The sequence below is a fragment of the Alexandromys fortis genome, unplaced genomic scaffold, assembly GCF_014885135.2.
Source record: "Alexandromys fortis isolate MF-2015 unplaced genomic scaffold, M_Fortis_MF-2015_v1.1 scaffold_29, whole genome shotgun sequence".
Lineage (NCBI taxonomy): Eukaryota > Metazoa > Chordata > Mammalia > Rodentia > Cricetidae > Alexandromys > Alexandromys fortis.
In genome coordinates this window covers 6,021,971-6,044,076 of record NW_026067891.1, presented here as the reverse complement: position 1 = coordinate 6,044,076, position 22,106 = coordinate 6,021,971, and the positions used below count along the sequence as shown (strand labels likewise).

Sequence of the window (22,106 nt, the reverse complement as noted above, 5' to 3'; positions counted from 1 at the left end):
GTCTCCCGGTCGTCCGGCCGCGGGCGAATTCATTAAGTGGGGCGCGCGGGGGGGGCGGCGAGGCGGCGGCGGCGGCACCACCATGTTCCCCGGCGCCGCCTGAGCCGCGGGGCCGGGCGCCGTCGCTGCCAGCCGGGCCCGCGGAGGCGGCCGGGCCGCTGAGGTGCCCGGGCCGCGGAGTGTCGCGCTCGGGAGGCGGGCAGGGGATGAGGGGGCCGCGGCCGGCGGCGGCGGCGGCCGGGGGCGGGCGGTGAGCGCTGCGGGGCGCTGTTGCTGAGGCTGAGATTTGGCCGCCGCCTCCCCCACCCGGCCTGCGCCCTCCGCGGCCCGGCCCGCGCTCCTGCGCTCGCTCCTCGCTGGCTCGCCTGCTCGCAGCCGCCGGCCCGACCCCCGTCCGGGCCGCGTCGCTCCGCCCGCGCTTAGGGCTGTTTCCGCGAGCAGGTGAAGATGGCCGAGAACTTGCTGGACGGACCGCCCAACCCCAAAAGAGCCAAACTCAGCTCCCCGGGCTTCTCCGCGAATGACAGCACAGGTGAGGCTAGGGCCAGGCGCGCTGTCAAGCGTCCGTGGCGGGGAGGGAGCTGGGGGGTCGCAGTGGCGGGAGGTTCTGTCCCAAGCCCTGGGCTGTGCTTCCCGGCCGGGGAGGAAAAGTGAAGCGGGGGCGCGGCCGGGTGTTCGCACGCGTGGCCGGCCGGGATGACAGCGGAGGGGACCTTGGAGGTTTGGAGGGAGAGAATGCTTCCGAGAAGTAATTAGGGCTTTCGGGATCGGACCCCCCACTCAAGGCGCTGCAGTCGCGGACACAGCTGCCACCGGCTTATGAGTTGCGACTGAGAAGTTTCTTGGAATGTGTTGCTTTGGAAAACGCTTAGTGGTTATTTTGAAACTCTTGATTCTTTCATTCCTTTTTTGATCACCTAGTCATTTTTTTCAAAACCCCAAACTTGATTTGCAAGATGTCATCAAAGTTGCTGTGGTGTTTTTCATTTACATACGTAACCTTAAAAAGAAGCTAGCAGGCTTTTAAAGTCCGTTTGGACTCCACTCTTCCTATGAGTTTGAGCTGGTTTTACCGTGGAGATGTAAAATTAAAAAAATGAAGGACTGTAGGGCTTTCATGTTTTCAGAAATAAAAAGCTGAATCCCCTCCTCCCCCACTAAATAGTTTTCCCTGCAAACTTTCTTAGGTGATCATATGCGCAGTTTTGTGTTCGTTGGTAATTCACACTTCTGGACAGCTCTCTGGTAGCATTACCAGTTATTTGTATTTCCTCTTTTAAGCTGTCCTCTGCAATAAAAACTTCGGCGCTGCTGCGAACAATGCCGGCTCGCCGCAGCTAGCGTTCCTCCAGTACGGTTTGTAGTAGCGGCATCTGAAAATGAGTTTCTGATGAATGGGTCCAAATCAAATTACATTGCTGCCTGCAGATTGGTGCTAGACACAGCTGTTCAAGTTGTGGAAGTCTTTGTGACTTTACCAAGTGTATTAAAAAATATTTCTGCTGTTGAAACAAAACCTAGATTTGTGGCTTCAGTTTGAATACGGTTCCTGGAATCCAATCACGAAAGGAGACGTGTAATATTAGTTAATGTAGAAACCAGAGGTGAGTGTTTTCCTCCCCCATCATTTTTCAGGAGATTTTTGTTTACTTAAAATTTGTTCAATAGTGGGAAGGAATAATTGATTGTCGGGGAGAGAAATCACTAATGGTACTTTTCATTTTAAATGACATACTGAGTTTGACGTTTATTTCCATAAAAATCTACTTATTGGCGTGAGAAATGTGGAAACAGTGGTTTAAATGCCCTTCTGCAGAATAGAGCTCCCCTATTTTGGTAATCTTGCCATGTTTCAGCCAGAAGACTGTAATCATGTGAACTATAGATCAGACCAGGCAAGTTTAGTCCTGAAACTTGTCGTCTGACACTGGTAACTTGAAGACTTTTCAGCTTTGCTGTTATTGAGTGAGGTTATTGTAGATTTTTTTTCCTTAAAAGTGGGGGCAAATTACAGTAGGCCCACAAAAAGATTTAGAGTGTTGTACACATCCAGCTATTTACAAGTTGGAGTCCAAAAGATGGCTTTTCTTGTCGTAACTTCTGTTACTCAATGGTTAGATATTTACTTAATGTTCTGCTAATCAGAGCAGAGCTTATCACAAATGATTTTCTGAAATTAACCACTTTGTCCCCTTCCCTTTCCAGTTTCTATCCAGGAAAAGCAGGAGAGCACCGTAACATTTATTTCCAAATGTATGAAACAGAGGTAGTTTCTAAGATTCTGACTTAAATGATCAAAAGGATAAAGATGACAGTTGTGTTTAAGTTGAGTGTTTGGTGACATGAAATGCACCATTACGTTGTACTGAAAGGGTGTGTTAGGGTGGGCTCCTAAGGAAGTGAAATCTTGTCAAGAATAACTATTAGTCTAAGATCCAGAAGATAGACAGATCTTAAAGATGTAAATTAAACAAATGGCTGAAATATTTACATTAAATATATTTAATGGAGTGATGGCTGGGATAGAGATGGAAAGATAACATTACTGAGAAATTCAGTATTGTTTTAGTGAGGGGTTCATTCTCAAGGTTCCAAGAGAAAATCGGGCTAGGGTGGTTAAGATATGTGTTCTGAGCATAAGATCAGATTTGAGGGAGTTGATGGAAGAAGGAGAAAGAACAGAGAACCTTAGACCCTGAGAAACAGCAGCTACTTGAACTGTTGTGACACAGGCCACGTCTTTGGGAACTGTCTTGTGAAGTCATCAAGTGCATAGGTGTGTTTCTAGGGATGGTAGTGGGAGAAGAGAGTACCCTTGATGTTGAGGAGCCTACCAAGCCTATAGAGTACTTGGAGTTCACCAAAGGGAGTGTCCATGTATGCATAATAAACCACTTCACTAGGGACCAGGTGGCATCTGAGTGATGTCCGCCTTTGTCACTTAAGATGGGGAAAGCATGTAGAGGAAGAGGGAAGGTGCCTGGAGGAGGATAGCAAGAGGAAGGAGAAACTACCACCCTACCATCTAGGCAGTTCTGAAGTGGCATAGACTCAGATGATAGCAGATGTTGGCACAGTACTGTTTTCTTGTTCTATGTTGTAAGATCTATGTTCAGCACTTTGTAAGAGCTACCAATATATAGTTAGTGGTAGGAGAAATAAATATTCAGTCAGGTAGTAGACTTTTTAAAAAAAAACATTTATGAAAGTGTTTGTTTTAAGACAGAGTATTGCTGGTTAGTTTAGTGTGGCTTAGAATTTGCTTTGTACCCAAAGCTGGCTAAGAACTGGATCCTCTTGCCTCAGCCTTCCCAGTACTAGTATTATAGGCATATATCACCACACTTAGTGATTTGGGCAACTTTATGGCAAAATTTGTGTGTAACAAGCCCTTTAAGAGGTATTAGGGCCAGCAAGATGGCTCAGTGGGTAAAGAGAGGTACTTGCCATGTAAACCTGGTGATCTGGATTCAATCCCCAGAATCCATATAAAAGTGGAAGGAGAGAACTGAGTCCACAGAGCTGTCCTCTGATCTTCAAGTGTGCCATGGCATGTACCACTCATCCCCATCTCCCTCTCTCTCAACACAAACACACACACACACTTTGTAAAAAGTTTTAAATTTGTCTTTTGAAAAATCAAACACAGATGTTATGCCACAAACCATCATGGTTGTATTTTATACCTGTGTCTTAAAAAATAACTTTTTCTCTTTCTTTTTACTTTGAGAAAGGTGATGTGTTTAAGAATAGCATCAAATTGCCTCAGACCTGTGATTCTCCTGCCTCAGTCTCCTGAATGTTTCTGGGATTATAGGAATGCTCTGTGATCACTAACAGAAAGTTAATTTTCCAAGAGGCATAGTCTCATTATGTTGTTTAGGGCATCCCTCAACTCTTAGACTCCAGTGAACCTTCTTTTGTCTCCGCCTTCTTAAGTGGCTGTGAATCTGTCAGTGCAGTAGAGAAGTGTATTTAAAGAGAGCTTGTGGCGACTATGATCTGCCACCAACATCTTGTACTGCTAAATGGCACTCTTCATTGTGTGCAGCTCTTTCTGTATCAGACAGTGCTTTCCTCCAAGCCATCTTGGCAGCATATGAAGAGAAGAAACATTTACTGCTGTTTTCTAAATGAGAACCCATAACTTAAGTGGGATCTAGATTGGGTCAGATGGCTCAGCATGTAAAGGCCCTTGCCACCAAGCCTCTGAACTTAAGTTTGATCCCAGTCCTTCACAGTGGAAGGAGAGAAACTGACTCCTGCAAGTTCTGACCTTCATCCATGGATCATGACATATACATGCCCATGTATACACACACTAAATATAAAATAGTATTTTTTTAAAAAATGGTCATTCTAGGCATTTTTATAAGTTTGTTCCTCTAAAGAAGTTACTTGACTTGGGGACTAGAAAGATGGCTTAGTGGTTAAAATAGCACTGGTTGCTTCTCCAGAGGTCCCTGATTCAATTCCAGGCACCCACTTGGTAGCTCATAACTCCCTGTAACTCCAGTTCTGGGGGATCTGAACTCTACAGACACTGCACACTCATGTTGCACAGACATACATGCAGGGAAAACAACTACCCACATAAAATTTAAAAAGAGAGAGAGAATTTGCTTAACTCATGGGATAGTGATATTTGCCAAGTTTCAGCAGCATTCACTTGAGCTTGTGAGTTAAAGACCTGTGGAGGCCTATGGCACACACCTGTAATTCCAGCACTCCGGAGGCTACAGCAGGAGGGGGCTAGCCTAGACAACATGAGTTTTGGGCAAGCTTGTGCTACAAAGCAGGTTTCAGCCTCTCTGTCACTGTTTCTCTTTTTCTCTCCCCTCCCTCCCTCCCTCCCTCCCTCCCTCCCCCCCCCCCCCCCCCCCNCCCCCCCCGCCCCCCAACACACTCAAGCCATCCTTTTCAGAAAATTTATAATGTTTGGAGGTGGGGTGTAGGGTTTATAGCATGGAGTGTGCCGGGCCTTGTTTTCCTCTGCTTCTGGTGTTATTTACCCCATCTAACGATGGGCGCACATTCTTGTTTACTTTAGGGCATGATTGAGAAATGGTTCTTATTTTACCTTATTGTCTTGACCATAAAGGTAAGACTTTTGATTTTTATCTTGCCATGAAAGTAGGGACCTTTTCGGGGTGTGAAGGGCTGCACTGGTAGCTCTTCAGAAGAGATGGTGTAAATGTGAAGCACACCAGTGCTGCCATAGTGGTGAAAGGTCGGGGTTCTATAATTGCTCTTATTTTTTATTTTCTTGAGACAGGATTTCATGTGGTTCATACTGGCCATGAATTCCTGATGCTTATGCCACCTCCTTAGTTGCTGGGATTACAGATATGCTCTATTGTACCCCACTTGATTCGGTAACCCTTAAAAATAATTGAAAATGGCTTATAAAGGAACAAGGCTGATTTCTGCTGTTGAGAATTGGTCCTAGGTTGTAAGCTAGTAGTAGTTTTACTTCTGCCGCTGTGGTTGGCTCTCAGAGTACCCCATTACTTAGGGCTGTGCAAAGAAATGATGATCTTTTTCTTTAGTGTTTGAAAACAAAATAGTGGGTTAACTACCTGCCTTCCTTAGCTTTCTTAGTGTGGGCTTGTAAAGATTAGGAAAGCTTGCTAGTTTAGTTCTTGGGGTTACATTAGCGTGGGTGTCACCTCTTTATCTTACTTAAATCAGCACTTGGTGTGTATTTCAAGAGATTGCATGGGGTCTCAGTCGTCTGTGACTAGTTCCAGGAGATCTGTCACTCTTCTGGCCTTTGTGGGCACTAGGTACACACATGGTATACATATGAGCATGCAGGCAAATGCTCATAATACATAAAGTATAATTTTTTTAAGGCCAGGTGGTGGTGGCGCACACCTTTAATCCCAGCTCTTAGGAGACAGAGGCAGGTGGATCTCTCTGAGTTTGAGACCAGCCTGGTCTACAGAGTGAGCTCTGGAACAGGCTTCAAAGCCACACAGAGAAACCCTGTCTTGAAAAACCAATATTGTTGTTGTTATTATTATTATTTAAACAAAGTTTTGTGCTCCAGTAGGGTTAGTTTTAGTCAAGGAATTTTGGTGTCAGCCTCAGAGCATGTGTTCTTGGGCACTATGGATCTTTAACGATTAGGACTGAACTTTGCACCATTCCCACAGCTCATTAGCACCAGGAACCCCCCCCCCCCCATGCAATGCTTAGATCAGTAAACAACTTCATAAAAGGCCAGAGAGGACATACTTCTGGCTCTGTGGGACATCTGGTCTCTTGTTCTAACCATTTGCCTTGGTTATTTTGGTAAAGACTCAGCCATAGACAGTATATGGATATGGCTGTCTCCTCTTAAACTTCAATGTAACAATTGGCATCCAAAGAATTTTCTCTTTAGCCACAGCTTGATTTGAGTGGTATGGGACTCATGGTCTAAGCACCCATTTGGGAATATTGGCCTACTGTGTCTGTTTCCAGTGGGGTACAACAGTAGCCCAAGTTTTCTGAGACTGGTGTACCTGGCCTGCCCAGTGACCAGTAGCTAGGGTGGGGTCAGCACTTCACAGTAGGAGGTGCTCGCTTACGTTTTTTTTTTTTTTTTCTGTAATAGTTTTATATACTGTACTTAAAATCAGATAAATTTAACAAAGCCATGTAAGGTGGCTTTGATCTTCTGCTGGCTGTTTTACTTCTTGCTGACCCTAGTAGCCCGCAGCATTCTTTTCTCTGCTACTTTATCACCTTAGGTATTTTTTGTGAAACTAGTTGCTGAGCGGTGCTTTTAGCTGGTATAGACTTGGTACAATTGCTGCACTGGCATTGAGCACAGCAGGAGGCTTACTTGCCCAGTAGGTACTTAGGAGATATTGGAGACAAAAAGTGAGCAAATATACAGATTTTGTCCTTGAAAATGCTTAGTTTTCTCCTAAGACTTTACTTTTAACACTTTGCCACTACTCTTTGTGTGTGTGTATATATGTGTCCTGTTTTTGTTTGTTTGCTTATTTGTTTAAGACAGTGTTTCTCTTTGTAGCCCTGGTTGTTCTAAATTCTGTAGACCTGGAACTCTGTCCTGGAAACTCTGTAGACCAGGCTAGCCTTGAACTAACAGATCCACCTGCCTCTGCTTCCTGTGTGCTGGGATCAAAGGGGTGCATCACCACTGCCTGGCTTGCCCCCCCTTTTTTTTCCTCCCTCCCTCCCTCCCTCCCTCCCTTCCTTCTTTTTTGGTTTTTCAAGACAGGGTTTCTCTGTAGCTTTGGAGCCTGTCCTGGAACTCATTCTGTTTACCAGTCTGGCCTCAAACTCAGAGAGATTTGCCTGACTCTGCCTCCTGAGTGCTGGGATTAAAGGCATGCACCACCACCACCTGGCATCCCCCTTTCTTAATTCTGATGTTTTCACCATTGATAACCTAGTTGGTGAGCTTTGGCTAGGTTTCAACTGTCTACATCAGTTTTTTCATCTGTAAAATGGGATGATTATTATATTATTACAGTATTATCTGAGGTGATGTCCGGGAAGTACCTGGCTTGTAGAAAATGCTCAATGAATAAGAGCTGGCAGTATAGCTACCAGGGCAAGTGGTTGTGGTTTGTCCTCTGAGGACTTCCTGGGAATGCTAATCTGATCAGACCCTGTTAATTGCTGAAAACAGCAGTAGCTGTGCACATGTTACCACAGAAACCCATGTGTAGTAGGGCTATGGTGTACCCTCATGGATATAAAACAAGGAATTCTGTAATCAGCACTATTGATTTTTTTTTTTTTTTTTTACAAATAGGATCTATTCATTTATTTTATGTGTTTTGCCGGCATGTGTGTCTGTGCACCATGTTTATGCAGTGCCCTCAGATGCCAGAAGAAGGCATCAAAGCCCCTGTAATGGTTGTGAGTTGCCCTTTGGATGCTGGGAATCGAGCCCAGGTCCTTTGGGAGAACAGCCAGTTCTCTTAACTACTAAGCCTTCTCTCCAGCCTCTTCTTTAAATTACAAAAATTTACGTGTTCTGTAAACTCTTGATAACTTTGAAATGTAGTTCATGGACTTCTTAAGTCTCAAATATGTGATTCTCTTTCTTACTATTGTGTATCTTAAAATTCAATCTGAAATGTCTTTTAGGCATTAACACTGTACAGAGATTTTGGTTGGTACCTTTCAGAGGCTTAGAAATGTTCACACAACTCTGAAATAAAACTAAGAAAAGAATATAAAATACAGTTAAGTGTGAAAATAACCCAAGAAGCAACCCAAAGAGATTGTTCTGAACATTTCAGTATGTAGAATCCCAGGGAGTTGAGGTGGGCCTGTGGTTAGGTGGTCTTCCCAACTCTGTTGCCTCCCTGGACTTTCCTGCTATACCATAGTGCTAACCAGTCAGATGGGAAAGCCCACCTGTTTCCCAGTCTTTAGGGCTAGAAATAGGACCCTGGCCCTGAAAATCTTTTCTTCCTGGGTATCACAGTACATACAGCTCTTGTTAACTCCTCTTTTGGTTGTTTCCAGATGTCTCTCAGAAACCTTCATACTCCTGGGCATGCCCTCTGCCCTCTTATGTGATCTGATTTTAGTACTTATATTTTCACTGTCCACTCATTTCTGTTGCTGTTTTTGTTTGGAGACAGGGTCTCTACTTAGCCCTGGTTGTCCTAGAATTTGCTATATAGCCAGGGCAGAGCCTGCCTCCCAAGTGCTGGGATTAAAGGTGTGTACTACAACATCTGGCCCCATCTTTACCCACTCCCTCCCCCCTTATTGAAAATAGTTATTTTTTCTCACATAACATATCCTAATCACAGCTTCCCTTACCTCTACTCCTCTCAGTCCCTTCTACCTCCCTGTCATCTGTACCCATCCCTTTTCTGTCTCATTAGAAAACAAATAGGCTTCTAAGGGGTAAAATATAAAATAAAATAAGGTAACATAAAACAAACACTAACATGTCAGAGTAAGACAAAACAAAAGGAAAAGAGCTCATGAAAAGGCAGGAGAAACACACAGACTCTCTGGTTTGCGCACTCAGGATTGCCATGAACGCACCAAACTGGAAGGCATAATATATATCCAAAGACTGGTGCAGACCCTGTGCATGTTGCCGCAGTCTTTATGAGTTCATATGTGCATTGATACTGTTTATTTAGAGGTCCTTGTTTCTGTGGTGTCCTCCATCCCTTCTGGATCTTACACTCTTCTACCCCCCCCCCCCCCATCTTACACTCTTTATGTCACCTTTTTGACAGAGTTCTCTGAGCCCTGAGGGGAGGTATTTGATGGAGATAATCCCTTTTAGGGCATATTGCCTGCCTTCAGGTCTCTGTTGTTCCCACTTGCTGTGGGCTGAAGCTTCACTGATGACTGAGCTAGGCACTGATCTGAGTATAGCACAATGGCCTTAGGAATCTTTTCATTGCTATATTCTTTTAGTAGAACAGTAGTATTTGTTTTTTACCCTAGGTCTCTGGGCTGTCTAGTCTCAGGTTCTTGGTCACCCAAGTAGTGTCAGATATGGGTTTTATCTTGTGGAGTGAACCTTAAGTCAAATCAGGTATTGGTTGGTGGCTCCCACAAGTTTAATGCCACCATTGCACTAGTGTACCCTTCAGTCAGTACACCATTGTAGAGCAGAGGGTTATGGCTGGGTTGTGTTTACATTTCTCCTTTGGTAGCATGTAGAGTACCTTCCTGTGCCAAAGACACTAGCATATAGGAGTGAAGGCTCTGTGTAGCACCAGCTCAACTTCTCCATGTTTAGTGAGTCATCTAAGTGTTATTTTTAGCAATAGAACCTTGCTGTCAGTCTGTAGAGAACATCCTATAGTCTTGGCCTGGGGTTGTTTGGGGTTTCCCGTGGGACTCTTTTGGCCAATAACTCATTTAGATATATAACCCATTCCTGGTACTGGAAGCTTCATTTGGTAACAGCTGTCCAGTTGGGGTTCTCTCTCCTCTATTATTTCATTCAGATTATATATATATATATGTGTGTGTGTGTGTGTGTGTGTGTGTGTGTGTGTGTGTGTTGAAATAGGAGCGGCGGGGCTGCGTCCCCAACACCCTGGCCGCTTGGCTAGCTCATGCCCGAAATAACACACAAACTGTATTCATTTAAGAACTGCTTGGCCCATGAACTCTAGCCCTTACAGGCTAATTCTCGCACCTGGACTAGCCCATTTCTAATGATGTGTGTAAGCACCCCAAGGTGTGCTTACCGGGAAGATTCTAGCCTATGTCCATCCTGGGTTGGAGTTGCCTGGGAGAGCTGAGCATGGCGTCTCTGCTCCAGAGAGCAGAGCTGTCAGGTCTGTCCAGGAGCAGAGCAGAGTCTGACCTCACTTCCTCTTCCGCCCAGCATCCTATTCTGTTTATTCCACCCACCTATGTTCTAAGCTATGAGGCCAAGCAGTTGGTTTATTATAATTAACCAATGACCTTCCTCCACCGTGTGTGTGTATATATGTATATGTGTGTGTATATATGTATATGGAAGCCTCTATTGTGTTAGGTTTTCATACTACTCTCAGATGGTTTTTAATTTTAGTTTTCTCCCTCATCTCCTTCCCTCCTCTTTTTCACTTGATTCTCCCTTTCCAGCTCTCCTTCCTCCATTCATTCATAACCATCTATTCTATTTAATTTCCCTAGGAAGATATATTGTCCCCTCTAGTCTCTTACTCTACCTAACCTCTGTAGTTGGATTGTAGCTTAGCTATCATTAACTTAATGGTTAATATCCACATATACGTGAATACCTATCATATTTGTCTTTCTGGGCTTGGCTTACCTCACTTAGGATGCATTTTTCCTAGTTGCATTCATTTACCTGCAAATTTCATGATTTCATTTTTAAATGCTGTGTAATAGTCCATTGTGTAAATGTGCCACATTTTCTTTACCCATTCATCTGTTACTGGCCATCTGGGTTGTTTCTAGTTTCTGGCTACTAGGAATAGAGCAGTAGTGAACATGGTTGAGTAAATGTCTGCGTGGTAGGATGGAGCGTACTTTGCATATGTGCCCAAGAGTGGTATAGCTGGATCTTGAAGTATATAATTTCCCATCTTCCTGAAGGAACCACCACACTGATTTCCATAGTGGCTGTACAAGTTTGTTGTCCTACCAGCCCCTTACTCCACATCCTTGACAGTATGAGCTGTCATTTATTTTATTGATCTTAGCTATTCTGGTGGGTATAAGATGAAATCTCAGTATAGTTTTGATTTACATTTCCCTGATGACTAAAGATGTTGAACATTTCTTTAAGTGTTTCTCAGCCATTTGAGTCTCCTCTTAGGAGAATTTTCTGCTTAGATCTGTACCCCATTTTTAATTGGGTTGTTTTGTAATATATAGTTTTTTGAGTTCTTTATATATTTTGAGTATTACTTTTTTATATGTTTGGATATACATCAATTGGATGCATAGTTGGTATAAATCTTTTCCCATTCTGTAAGCTGCTACTTTGGCTGGCTGGCAGTGTCCTTTGTCATGCAGAAGCTTTTCAGTGTCAAAGGTTACCTTTATTAATTGTTGATCTTGGAGCTAACGATGTTCTGTTCAAAAAGTCTTTTCATTTGCCAATGACTTCAAGGCTAATTCCCCACTTTGTAGTCTATCAATTTCAGTGTATCTGGTTTTATGTTGAGACCTTTGAGCTATTTGGAGTTGTTTTATGCAGGGTGATAAGTATGGATCTATTTGGATTTCTTCTACATTCAGCCATCCAGTTTGGCCAGCACCATTTGATAAAGATAGTGCCTTTTTTTTTCCCCAGTGTATATTTCTGGCTTCTTTTTTTTGTTTTTGTTTTGTTTTGAATAAAAGGCAGATGTCCATTGGTATGTAGATTTATGTTTGAGCCCTCAATTCAGTTCCAGTGATCAATATGTCTGTTTTTCTATCAGTGAGTACCTTGCTGAGTTAGTTTGGGGTGTGTGTGTGTGTGTTTGAGAGACATAGTTTTTCTGTGTAACAGCCCTGACTGTCCTGGAAAACTCTTTGTAGACCAAACTGATCCTAAATTCACAGAGATTGCCTATCTCTGCCTCCCAAGCGCTGGGTTTAAAGGTCTTTGCTGCCACCACCACCCAGCCATGCTGTTGGGTTTTTTTTGTTTGTTTTTTGTTTTTTTTTTTTTGAGACAGGGTTTCTCTGTGGCTTCTGTAATACAATTTGAGGTCGGGGATAGTCCTTACCCATCTTAAGCTTGCTTCTTGGAACATGGCCATCAGATCTGCTGTGTCCTGTTCACAGCTCTTGCGTTAGCTGGGAAAGGGATCTTGCTTTCCTAGTAATCTCAAGTTCACTTTGCTGAAATGTAAACCACTGTACTGATATCTGTGGAGCGTTTGCATATTCTTTTTCTCCTGGGTAGTCCGCTTAGAGTTCTTCTTGCATGGGAGCTCTTAGACTTGAGCTTGAACTTTCTTGAAAGGTTCTGACCTAGGGCACTTCACACATGCACACAGATGCACATGTGCAGAAGGGGCCCTTTTAAAAGTTTCTAGGTAATATAAGAGGGACTCTTGTCTTTGAAAAACTGTTGAGATGTTTTCTGGTTCCCTTAGGTATCAAGACTATTTTTGAATTCTGTGTCTAAAAGTTGAATTCTTATTAAAACTTAATATTAAGAAATACTTGAATATTATCTCTAGTGACATTTCCCCCCGTGTTTTGTTTCTATTAATCAAAAAGAATATTTAGTTGAAGCTTTGCTAAGAATAGTAAAACCTAGCAATGAAAATCTTCTTCCAAATCTTAAGTGTCCCATCTGCTACTGTTTGGGAATCTCTTAATATGCCAATCTTTACCTGTGTGTTGTTGTGTATGACAGGTATTTCTTGGAGCTGCACTTGAATTCATAGAACACAGAATGATTTGCTTAATAAGGTTATACAATTCTCTTGTAATATAAATTATTTTTTTAATTAGAAAGCTTCCCCTCTTCCCAGTAGTTTTACGTTTTTCTTATGAGAACATTACCACCTATACATGTTTACTTATTTGATTACCTTGTGTGTGTTTGTGTGTGTGTGGGGGTGTGTGCTATGGCACTTGTGTGGAGGTCAGAGGACACTGGAAGTTTTTTCTTCCCATGGTCCCATGGATTGAACCTGGGTTATCATATCATTTGCCAGCCTCCCCTTGTGTGTTTTAGCTTTATAGTTAGCACAGCTAATGAAATAGCAGAAAATTTAATTGTTCTTCATGATAACCAATGGAGAAGGCAGGGGTAACATTTAAATATGATAAATTTTGAATTGAATGATGACACTCAGGAACTATAGAAATCTGTCTATAAGTAGGGTTTGCTTTGATAGTTATGGACTATGAAAGCTTGACCCAATTCTTTTGGATTAAAATACTTTGAGTATTTGCCACCTGATTAAAAGTAGAACCTTCTAAGCATGACTCAGAGTTGAAGGAAATGTCAGAACTTTTTATATTGGGAACCAGCCATGTGTGCACAGGAGAGAACCCTGGTTTTGTCTCAGTGGACATGAAGTCCAGTTTCTAGCTCAGCAGCTCTGTGACTGGGGCCATAGGCTTCACACGTTGGAGTCTTGGGGACAGAGGGGGGCGGTCAGAAATCTCTAAAAGGGAGTTTCCCCTTACAATAGACTACTTTTGCTCAGTTTGATTAGCTTTTCATATATTAGGCTATTATGGAGCTTGGCATATAGCCAGTTGAGGCAGCTATTGTTTAAATAATTAAGAAACTAGCAAACATTACTTATCCCTAGGGCCAGTGAGGATTGGGTGATTGATGCACGGATGAGGCTCTAACCTAGACCTAAACCCATGGAAACTTCTCATTAGGACAGTGTGGGAAGTTGCTGTCTTTTCCTGTTTTCCTTCCAGTACCATGGCCTAAGACAGTTTCAGCTTCAGTCACAGAAAGAATGAATTGAGAGCTAAGATACAGAAATCTTACTAAACAGACAATCCTGTGACTCACTTTACTTGATCTGTGTTTGTTCTTTAGGAACAGTTGGGAAATGGAACTCTAATTAAGTGTAGCTGGTCTCTAGTTGCAGTTTTAGAGCAAAGGCTTGTAATGGGTTAGGGTTTATAGAGTTAAAGGAAAAATGAGTACAGAGAAGTTGTAAAAGTTGTCTTTTATAGAAAGCATTAACTGAACTGGGTGGTGGTGGCGCATGCCTCTTTTTAATCCCAGCACTTAGGAGACAGAAGCAGGCGGATCTCTGTGAGTTCGAGGCCAGCCTGGTCTACAAGAGCTAGTTCTAGGACAAGCTCCAAAGCTACAGAGAAACCCAGTCTCGAAAAACAAAAACAAACCAACAAACAAAAAAAAAAGAAAGAAGGAAAGAAAAAAGCAAGCAAGCAAGCAGTGTCTGGAGAGAGAGTGGCTGTGGGCTTTTTGAGAAGAGTGCCAGTGAGCCCTCATTCCCCTTTACCTCACTTATGGCTCTTGAGGGAGCCAGTTTGGTAATAGAGTGCAGTTTCTTCTTCCTGCACACTCTGTGATGGGAAGGTCTTTCATTGGAGGTCATGATTTTTTTCCATTCTTTTTGATATTTTAACTATGGTTATTTATGTTTTTTTCTAGTAAAAATTGTCACATGGTGGACAAAGCATTTTCCTCTTAATTTGTGACTGTCATTACAAATGAGTCCTGTGACCTGGTAAACAGCTAATACTGAAAATAAAACCAAAGGTATAAACTATGGGTAGGGTCTTGTACTCTGGGGATCGGATGTTGTTTGTAGAGCATGACTTACCCACAGTTGACCTTTTCATGAAGCTTCCTCAGGGACCATTCAGATAAGAGGAAGAGAAACCAGTCTTGTCGTTCTTAGGATGGCCTTCTCTGTCTGAAGTGTGAGGAAAAGGGTTTTTTCTCAACAGAGAGTTTGGACGATGTTGGTGCTCTGGAGGTCAGTACTGTTCAGTAGGAGTTAATAGTCCACACATTCCATCAAGTACTCGAAATATGACAAATCTAATGTAAGAACTATTCAACTTAATTAAATTATTTATTTTTGTTTGTTTGAGACAGGGTTTTTAGTAGCCTAGCCTTGTCTCAAACTCACTGTGTAGGTGAGCTTTATCTTGAACTTCTGATTCTTCTGCCTCCTTCTATCAAGTCCTTGGGATTACAGGCATAGGCCACCATGCCTGGCTAAATTTTAATTTTTTGCAAAAAATTAAGTAGATGATCTCTTTTAACTAGTAGTCATTGTTTTGAACAGTGCAGCTCTAAGTTCATTTGCTTCTCACATTTGTCTAGAGTTTTCCTTAAGATATTTATGACAAAGTCCTTTTAAAGATGCAAGATACTTTGAGAAATACTCTTGGCTTAGGTTGCTTTTCCAGAGTTATTACTTGGTAAGACTTCCTTTTAGGGATTAAAGAATAATACAGTTTTTGAAAAATTGACCACTTCCAGAGTAATTAAGGGAAGACGTATTGCAGTTTGGGTTTTTTTTGCAAGTTTACATATTTTAGATCAAAACGTTTATCTGTGGAGTAGGCTTCTTTTATCTTAGCTCCACTTTGGTGAGGGAAAGTACCTACCCCCTTGAAAGCAGTGTAAGAATTGGGACTAGGGATCTCTAAAAAATTCACATGCTAGGTGTTGAGTATGCATCTACACACACACACACACACACACACACACACACACACATACACACACATCATATATAACATGGCCCATACTCGTGCACTAATACTACAGTAATTTAAAAAATTGAATGGGTAATTAATTCATTCTACGTTTAAAAAGAATACTTGATGAAAGCCCTTCTTCTGTTTCTGAAATCACTTTTCTTTCCCACAGCCAGTCAGTTTTGACTGGTTCTTCTCTCTCATTTTAGAGCTATACTGTGTACCCAGAAGCATATGTGGGTTCTTTACACACTATCCCAAGTGGCTCCTTTGTACATGCTGACCTATTGTAAGTGCATTTTGGACTGATGGATATCTTAGACTAATAGGAAGTATTAATATTATACGAGTAGGACTCATTCTTTTTTTTTTTAAAGATTTTTTTAAAAATAATATGTGTGTGTAGGGGGATGTGCATGTGAGTGCCACTGCCCAGAGGCCAAAGGCTATGGATCCCATTGGAGCTGTAGTTAGAGGTTGCTGTTAGCTGCCTAACTTGGGTGCTGGAAACTTCACTTGGGTCCTCTGTAAGAACAGTGCATGCTCTTAACTGTTTGAGCCATCTCTCAGCTCTCTTTCCCTTTTTAAGGCTTATTTTTATTTATATGTGTGTATGGATGCCTGAGGAGACTAGAAAAGGGGGTGGATTTCTTGGAGTTGGGCTGTGAGCTACTTGACATTGGTGAACTTGGGTCCTCTGCAAGAGCTATAAGTAAGTACTGCTGAACCATCTTTTCAGCCCCCTCAGTTCTGTCGTCTTAGTTTAATAATGAAGTTTTGGTGCCATGCTTAGATAAATACCAATAATTTTAGTCTTTGCATTCTTAAATAAGAACAGAAGTTTTAAGAAATTTTTTACCATCTCAGATATTAGGCATGTTACTGATATTAAAATGCATGCCATTTAGCCAGCATGCTCACGTTCTGTTTATGGTTTTTGGTTCCTAGAAAAGTTTTTAAAACCTTTGGCTTTTGTTGCCTGCTTTATTAGGCGATGGATTAACTGTAGCTTAATAGCCACCTGCACTAAACAGAGTAAAAATCAATTTCTTACTTGGTTATCGTGAGAATACGTATATTGGGTATTTTAATTAATTTTGAGATCATGAAAGACTGAAAATGACTCAGAAGTCTGGTAGGAAAGGGTTAAATCATTGAGATTCTCTGGAGTATAGTTGAGCGCCTTGTCCTTCCAGGTGTGCTGGAGAGGACTGGTTACCGCAGAGAGGGGTGGATAATGCAGAAGGCAGCAATGTTTGAAAGTCATTAAATAAAAAAACAAAGATGAAAATTAAGACTCTTTATAAGGGATAAAAGATATATGAACATGTGTGCAGTTTAAGCAGTCTCTGAAATTGTTTTCAGAAAATTGAAATAGGGATTTCTGAGGTCTTTTCTCTTTCATTTTGTATTCTTATAAATGCTTTTTAAAATAAGTCAAAACCAGAATTTGCTATGTACCTTAGTGGTAGAGCACTGGTCAAGTATGTGCAAGGTCCTGGGATTGGCCCCCAGCACTGTGAACAGAAATAGAAGCTTTGCTTTTAAAAATTAAAACAAAAAATGAAAAGCTAGTTAAAAACATAAGTCCAGATCAAAACATCTTATTTTGTTACTTGATTGATTCATTGGTTTCATTCCAGTAGACTGAGCCCAGGCCTTGTGTATACCTACCACTGAACTACATCTGTATTTCAAAACATTCACTTCTTTAAAACAAAACAAAACAAAATCTCCACACAGGTCAGTGAGATGGCTCAGTAAGTAGAGTTTCCTGCTGCTAAGCCTGCCAACCTGGGTTTGATCCTTAAGATCTACATGTAAGAAGGAGAGAACCTGAAATTGAATCAGTATTAGCTGAAAATATTTTGTTTTCACATGGGTTTAAAATGATGGAAAAGGGGGAAAAACTAAAGATGACTGTTTTTTTTCTTTTTTCTAAAGAAACGTGACAATCTACATGTAACATTTTGTATCTAAAGTACAGAACTATAAAAATTGCTCGTGTCCAGAAATCTGACATTATTAAAAAGTCAGACATTGATTCTTTCCAATAATGCATCGATCAGAAAATACTAATGCAAAGGCTATATACAAGATTGAGATTGTAGCAAAGCAAGTGACAACCAAACCTATTGGCAGAGCACAATCACATCTTATCTCTGCCCCACATCTAATAGATTCTCCTAACTACAAATACCAAAATATGCGTATGTGGATTTTTTATTTTTACTAGTTATGTATTTTGTGAGTACATGTATGTGTGTGTATATATGCATATAGGTGCATGTGTGGTGATCTGAGGTCAACTTGCAGCAGTTGGTTCTCTCCTCCTAAAGCATATATGCTAGTGAAGTCTTAAAGTCTTAAAAATATAGCGCATATGTGCTCAGTGTAAATGTCTCAAAGTGGTTTATTTTTATTTGTTAACATAGTCTAGTAATTAATAATATTTTTTCTTTTTAGGTTTTTAGATACGGCTTTATTATGTTGCTCAGGCTATCTTTGAACTTTTGGCGCTTCAGCCTCTAATTCCGAGATATTATGGGCATTAGCTAACACACATGGCTCAATACTCGGGTGCTTCAGCTGACGATTCTCCATTTTTTTGTGCCTCTTAATTTTTTGGCGGGGGGGGGGGACTGTTTTGAGACACAAGCTGGTCTGGAACTTGTAACAGTCCTCCTGCCTCAACCTCCCAGGTGCTGGGATTACAGTCTTAAGACACCACACCCAATAATAGTTTCTTATGTACCCATTTGTTATTGCTGTTAATATTTAGTATTGGGAATTGATCCCAAGGCCTTTCATATACTAGGCAGTCCCTATACCACAAAGACATTCCCTGCGTTTAATGGTTTATTTTTAAACCTAATGTATTGATTTCCTGTTTTGGACACTTAATAGCCCATATATATTTCTAAATTTGTTTGATTTCCAGAATATGCGCTTTGTCCTTTTCTCCTGACTTGATGCTGCTACCTGCTTGTTATGTTGATATGTAACTGCAGAGTCTGACATGGCCTGGATCTCATTACTTGCTTCTTGGTCCAGTTCTGGCTGAGTACCCACATTCCTTTTCTTCCAGGATTGTTCTTGATAGGATAATCCTCTCCCTCAGCAACTGGTTGAGTTGTAGCATGGGCAGGCAGCTGGTCGCATCCTCCTGGGATCTGAATCTCTTTCAGCCATGCTGGCAGAAAACAATGAACCCCTTCTTCCTACCCTTGCCCCAGACAATCATGGTAACCAGTAGGAGTTTCTAGGTTATACATGATAGATCTGGGGGCCTGCTCTTGTGACAGCTGCCTCCTGTACCATCCTTATATTTATGAAGGTTTTTCTCTATTCTGCAGGGCTGAGGGAGGTAGTGAACACACTGATGAAACAAACTTAAGCCGCTTTAGTAATCTGGGGATGGCATTTCCCTTTGACTATTAAGTGTACAGAATTAACATAGCTAATGACTGTGTTCCTAGGACTCAGTGGTTTAGGACATGATAAAGAACACTCAGGTAAGTTGGTCTTGGGTTAAGTTTTGATTTGTTTTGTGCAAGTTCTTGTTAAATAGCCCAGTCTGGTCTAGAACTGAAGATTCTCTTGCCTCCATCTCCTTAGAGTGCTGCATTATGGGCTTGTGTTACTGTCATACCTTGCTTGTCTTGAATTGCTCAAGTAGAAGTTAAAAAGTGTTCAGTGAAACAAGCTTTCTGCTATCTAGTGCGTAGTGGTCATGAAGTGTGTCTGCAGAAACAATAAAATGCTCACATTTTAGTAGGATTGTATGAAATAGTTTATCTTTTTCAGATCAGAAAATTCTTGAAAATAGTATAAGTATGATTTTCTTTTCTCCTTTTATTTTTGTTTATTTTGAAACAGGGTATTACTTTCTAACCCAGGCTATCCTGGGACTTTCTGTGTAACCCAGACTGGCCTTAGCCTTTTTGGTAAGCCTCAGCCTGCCAGCTGGGATTTTAGCTATTAATCACTGTACTTGACCGTAAAGTGCATTAAAAATAGTTTTTTACATTATTTATCTGTTTATTGTGTATGTGTTTGTACCATGTGGGTTCTGGGGAGCAAATTCAGTTTGTAAGGCTTGGCAGCAAACACTTTTACCCATACCGGTCCAGTTAGGAAAAAATAGTTTCTATGTTGGGGCGTATGGGCCCTGACAAGGAGCCATTTGCCAACCCCCTTAAAGCACTTATTTATTTATTTATTTATTTATTTATTTATTTATTTATTTACCGGGTTTTTCTGTAGCTTTGGTACCTGTCCTGGAACTAGCTCTTGTAGGCCAGGCTGGTCCTGAACTCACAGAGATCCATCTGCCTCTGTCTTCTAAGTGCTGGAAATTAAAGGCGTGCGCCACCATCACTCAGCTAAAAGTACATTTTTAAAGTTAGATATTTCTCTTTAATCTACATGATACTTTCTAAGGTTCTGCAGTTTTATTCAGTGGGTTTCAGTAAATACCTTGCTTGGTTTCCTTTTGTTTACTTCAAATAGTACAGTGTGTCTAATGTAAATCTTTTAAGTGCTTACTAGGTAGGTTTTTGCCTCAGAATGCCTTTGGATGAATGCCCCTGTAACATGACTTATTCAAGACTGAGATAAACCTGGCCAGTTCATTCTGCAAAGAGGGACAGATGACTTCTCCACTTTAGAGGAGGGCTGGGGGAGAGATGAATTTTTTTTTTTTATACAGATCACCACTATTCAGAATAAAAAGCTGGGCACGGTGGTGCATGTCTTTAATGCCAGCACTCCGGAGGCAGAGAACATGAATATCTGTGACTTCTAGGCTAGCCTGATCTACATAGTGAATTCCAGGACAGATTCAGAATTCTATTGTGAGACCCTGTCTTAAAACAAACAAACAAAAAAAAACCCAAATAAACTAAAAAGCAAACAACCCCCCAAAACAACAAACCAAATAAGCCAGAATGAATTAAAATATTAGTATTCTGTAATAATTATATGGTAGCATGTCTGCATAAAAGAAGCCAGAAATACACAAGATTTTAGAGAGGTTTGCTTTAGTTATGTCCTAACAGTCACGGGGGGAAAAGTTCAGTATCTTTTGGGAATGCGTGTAATTGCATGGATAAACGTACACTGGCGTAGTTGCTAATAAAACTGCTCTTTCTCCTCACTCTGTCATTGGAGAACTAGTCCATTATATATTTTTATAATTGCTACAGATTTCCAAGGCTAAGTAAGCCTTATTTCTTCCAAAATGGGCTTAAGTCATTCATGCTGATGTTATCGAGGCTGAGCTATAGAGAACATAGTAGTGCCTAGGTCCTACAATGTGGGTGTGACATTGTCTTAAGTTGAGCTGTCAGCTTTTGAGTGACTGTGACAATAATAATGTTTATTGAGCTCTTATTACATGCGAGACTTGATGTATACAGTTTATTGTTGAGTTCCCTCAGCTATGATCCTGTGGATAGCCTGCCTGTATACTCTCAGGTCAGAAAGAGCAATGGTAATGACAGTTGTGATTTGAACTTGGAGTCAGTGGTGCTTTTTCATTATCTCAGACAGCCCTTCATCTTTGTGTATCATTACTAATATTTGGATAAATAGATTGAGAAAGTATAGGATGGGTCCCAGTTCATTTAAAAATAGTAGCCCAATGAAAGTGTCTACCCAGCTGTCTTTAAATGTGTTCTTTTCAGCATGTCTTGCCTCTGTTTTTTTGACAAAAAAAATTTAAATTGAGCTAAGTGTAGTGGCATATACCTTTAATTATAGCACCTGGAAGGCAGAGGCAGGAATATCTCTATGATTTTTGAGGCTAACTTGGTCTCCATAGTGAGTTCCAAGCCAGCCAGGGTCACACAGTAAAACCATGTCTCAGACAAACAGAAATCTAACAAACAAGCCCTACTTTTAAAAATTGACAAAAATCACATATTTTATCATATATAACATATCTTGATATAGGTATATTTATGTGTGCGTGCGCGTGTGTGTGTGTGTGTGTGTGTGTGTGTGTGTGTGTGTGTGTAGTGGATTGTATTACCTCACATTGTATCCAGGAATGACTTGGGAATTAAAATTTTCTTTTTCTTAGTTTTTCCAAGGTAGTTGAAAAGAAGGGTTCAGCTTTTAAAAGATTTGAGAGGAACATTTGGGTAGTCAGTATAGTACAAATGAATACCAAAGGGAAACCTAAAGGAAGATATTTTTCACAGAGAGTAAAGGTGCTAGAAAGTGGGTGGGGAGACAAAATACTCCAGGGAAGGGTGCTTCACTCTTGGAAATGGGGGAAATATGAATATAACAAAATAATATCTTGGGCTGGAGAGGTGGCTCAACAGTTAGGAACTTATGCTGCTTTTGTAGAGGACAACAGTTTGATTCCCAGAACTCATATTGGTTGGATTACAACCACATGTAACTTAGCTCGTAGACCCAGTACCCTTTTATGGCATCCAAAAGCACACACACTTGTGTGTACATACCTCACATACACA

General features: G+C 41.3%; 1 protein-coding gene across 2 annotated transcripts in view; it reads left to right on the top strand.

The window, feature by feature from the left end:
• The first annotated feature begins 237 nt into the window (after window positions 1–237).
• Window positions 238–22,106, top strand: part of Crebbp (CREB binding protein) — a 132,478-nt gene continuing 110,609 nt past the window's right edge. The window contains exon 1 of one of the 2 annotated variants that reach the window (XM_050128667.1): window positions 238–532. In XM_050128667.1, coding sequence (XP_049984624.1) covers window positions 448–532 — 85 coding nt within the window. In that variant the 5' untranslated portion in view covers window positions 238–447. The remainder of the gene's footprint in view (window positions 533–22,106) is intronic. The other variant, XM_050128581.1, reaches the window with a different exon arrangement.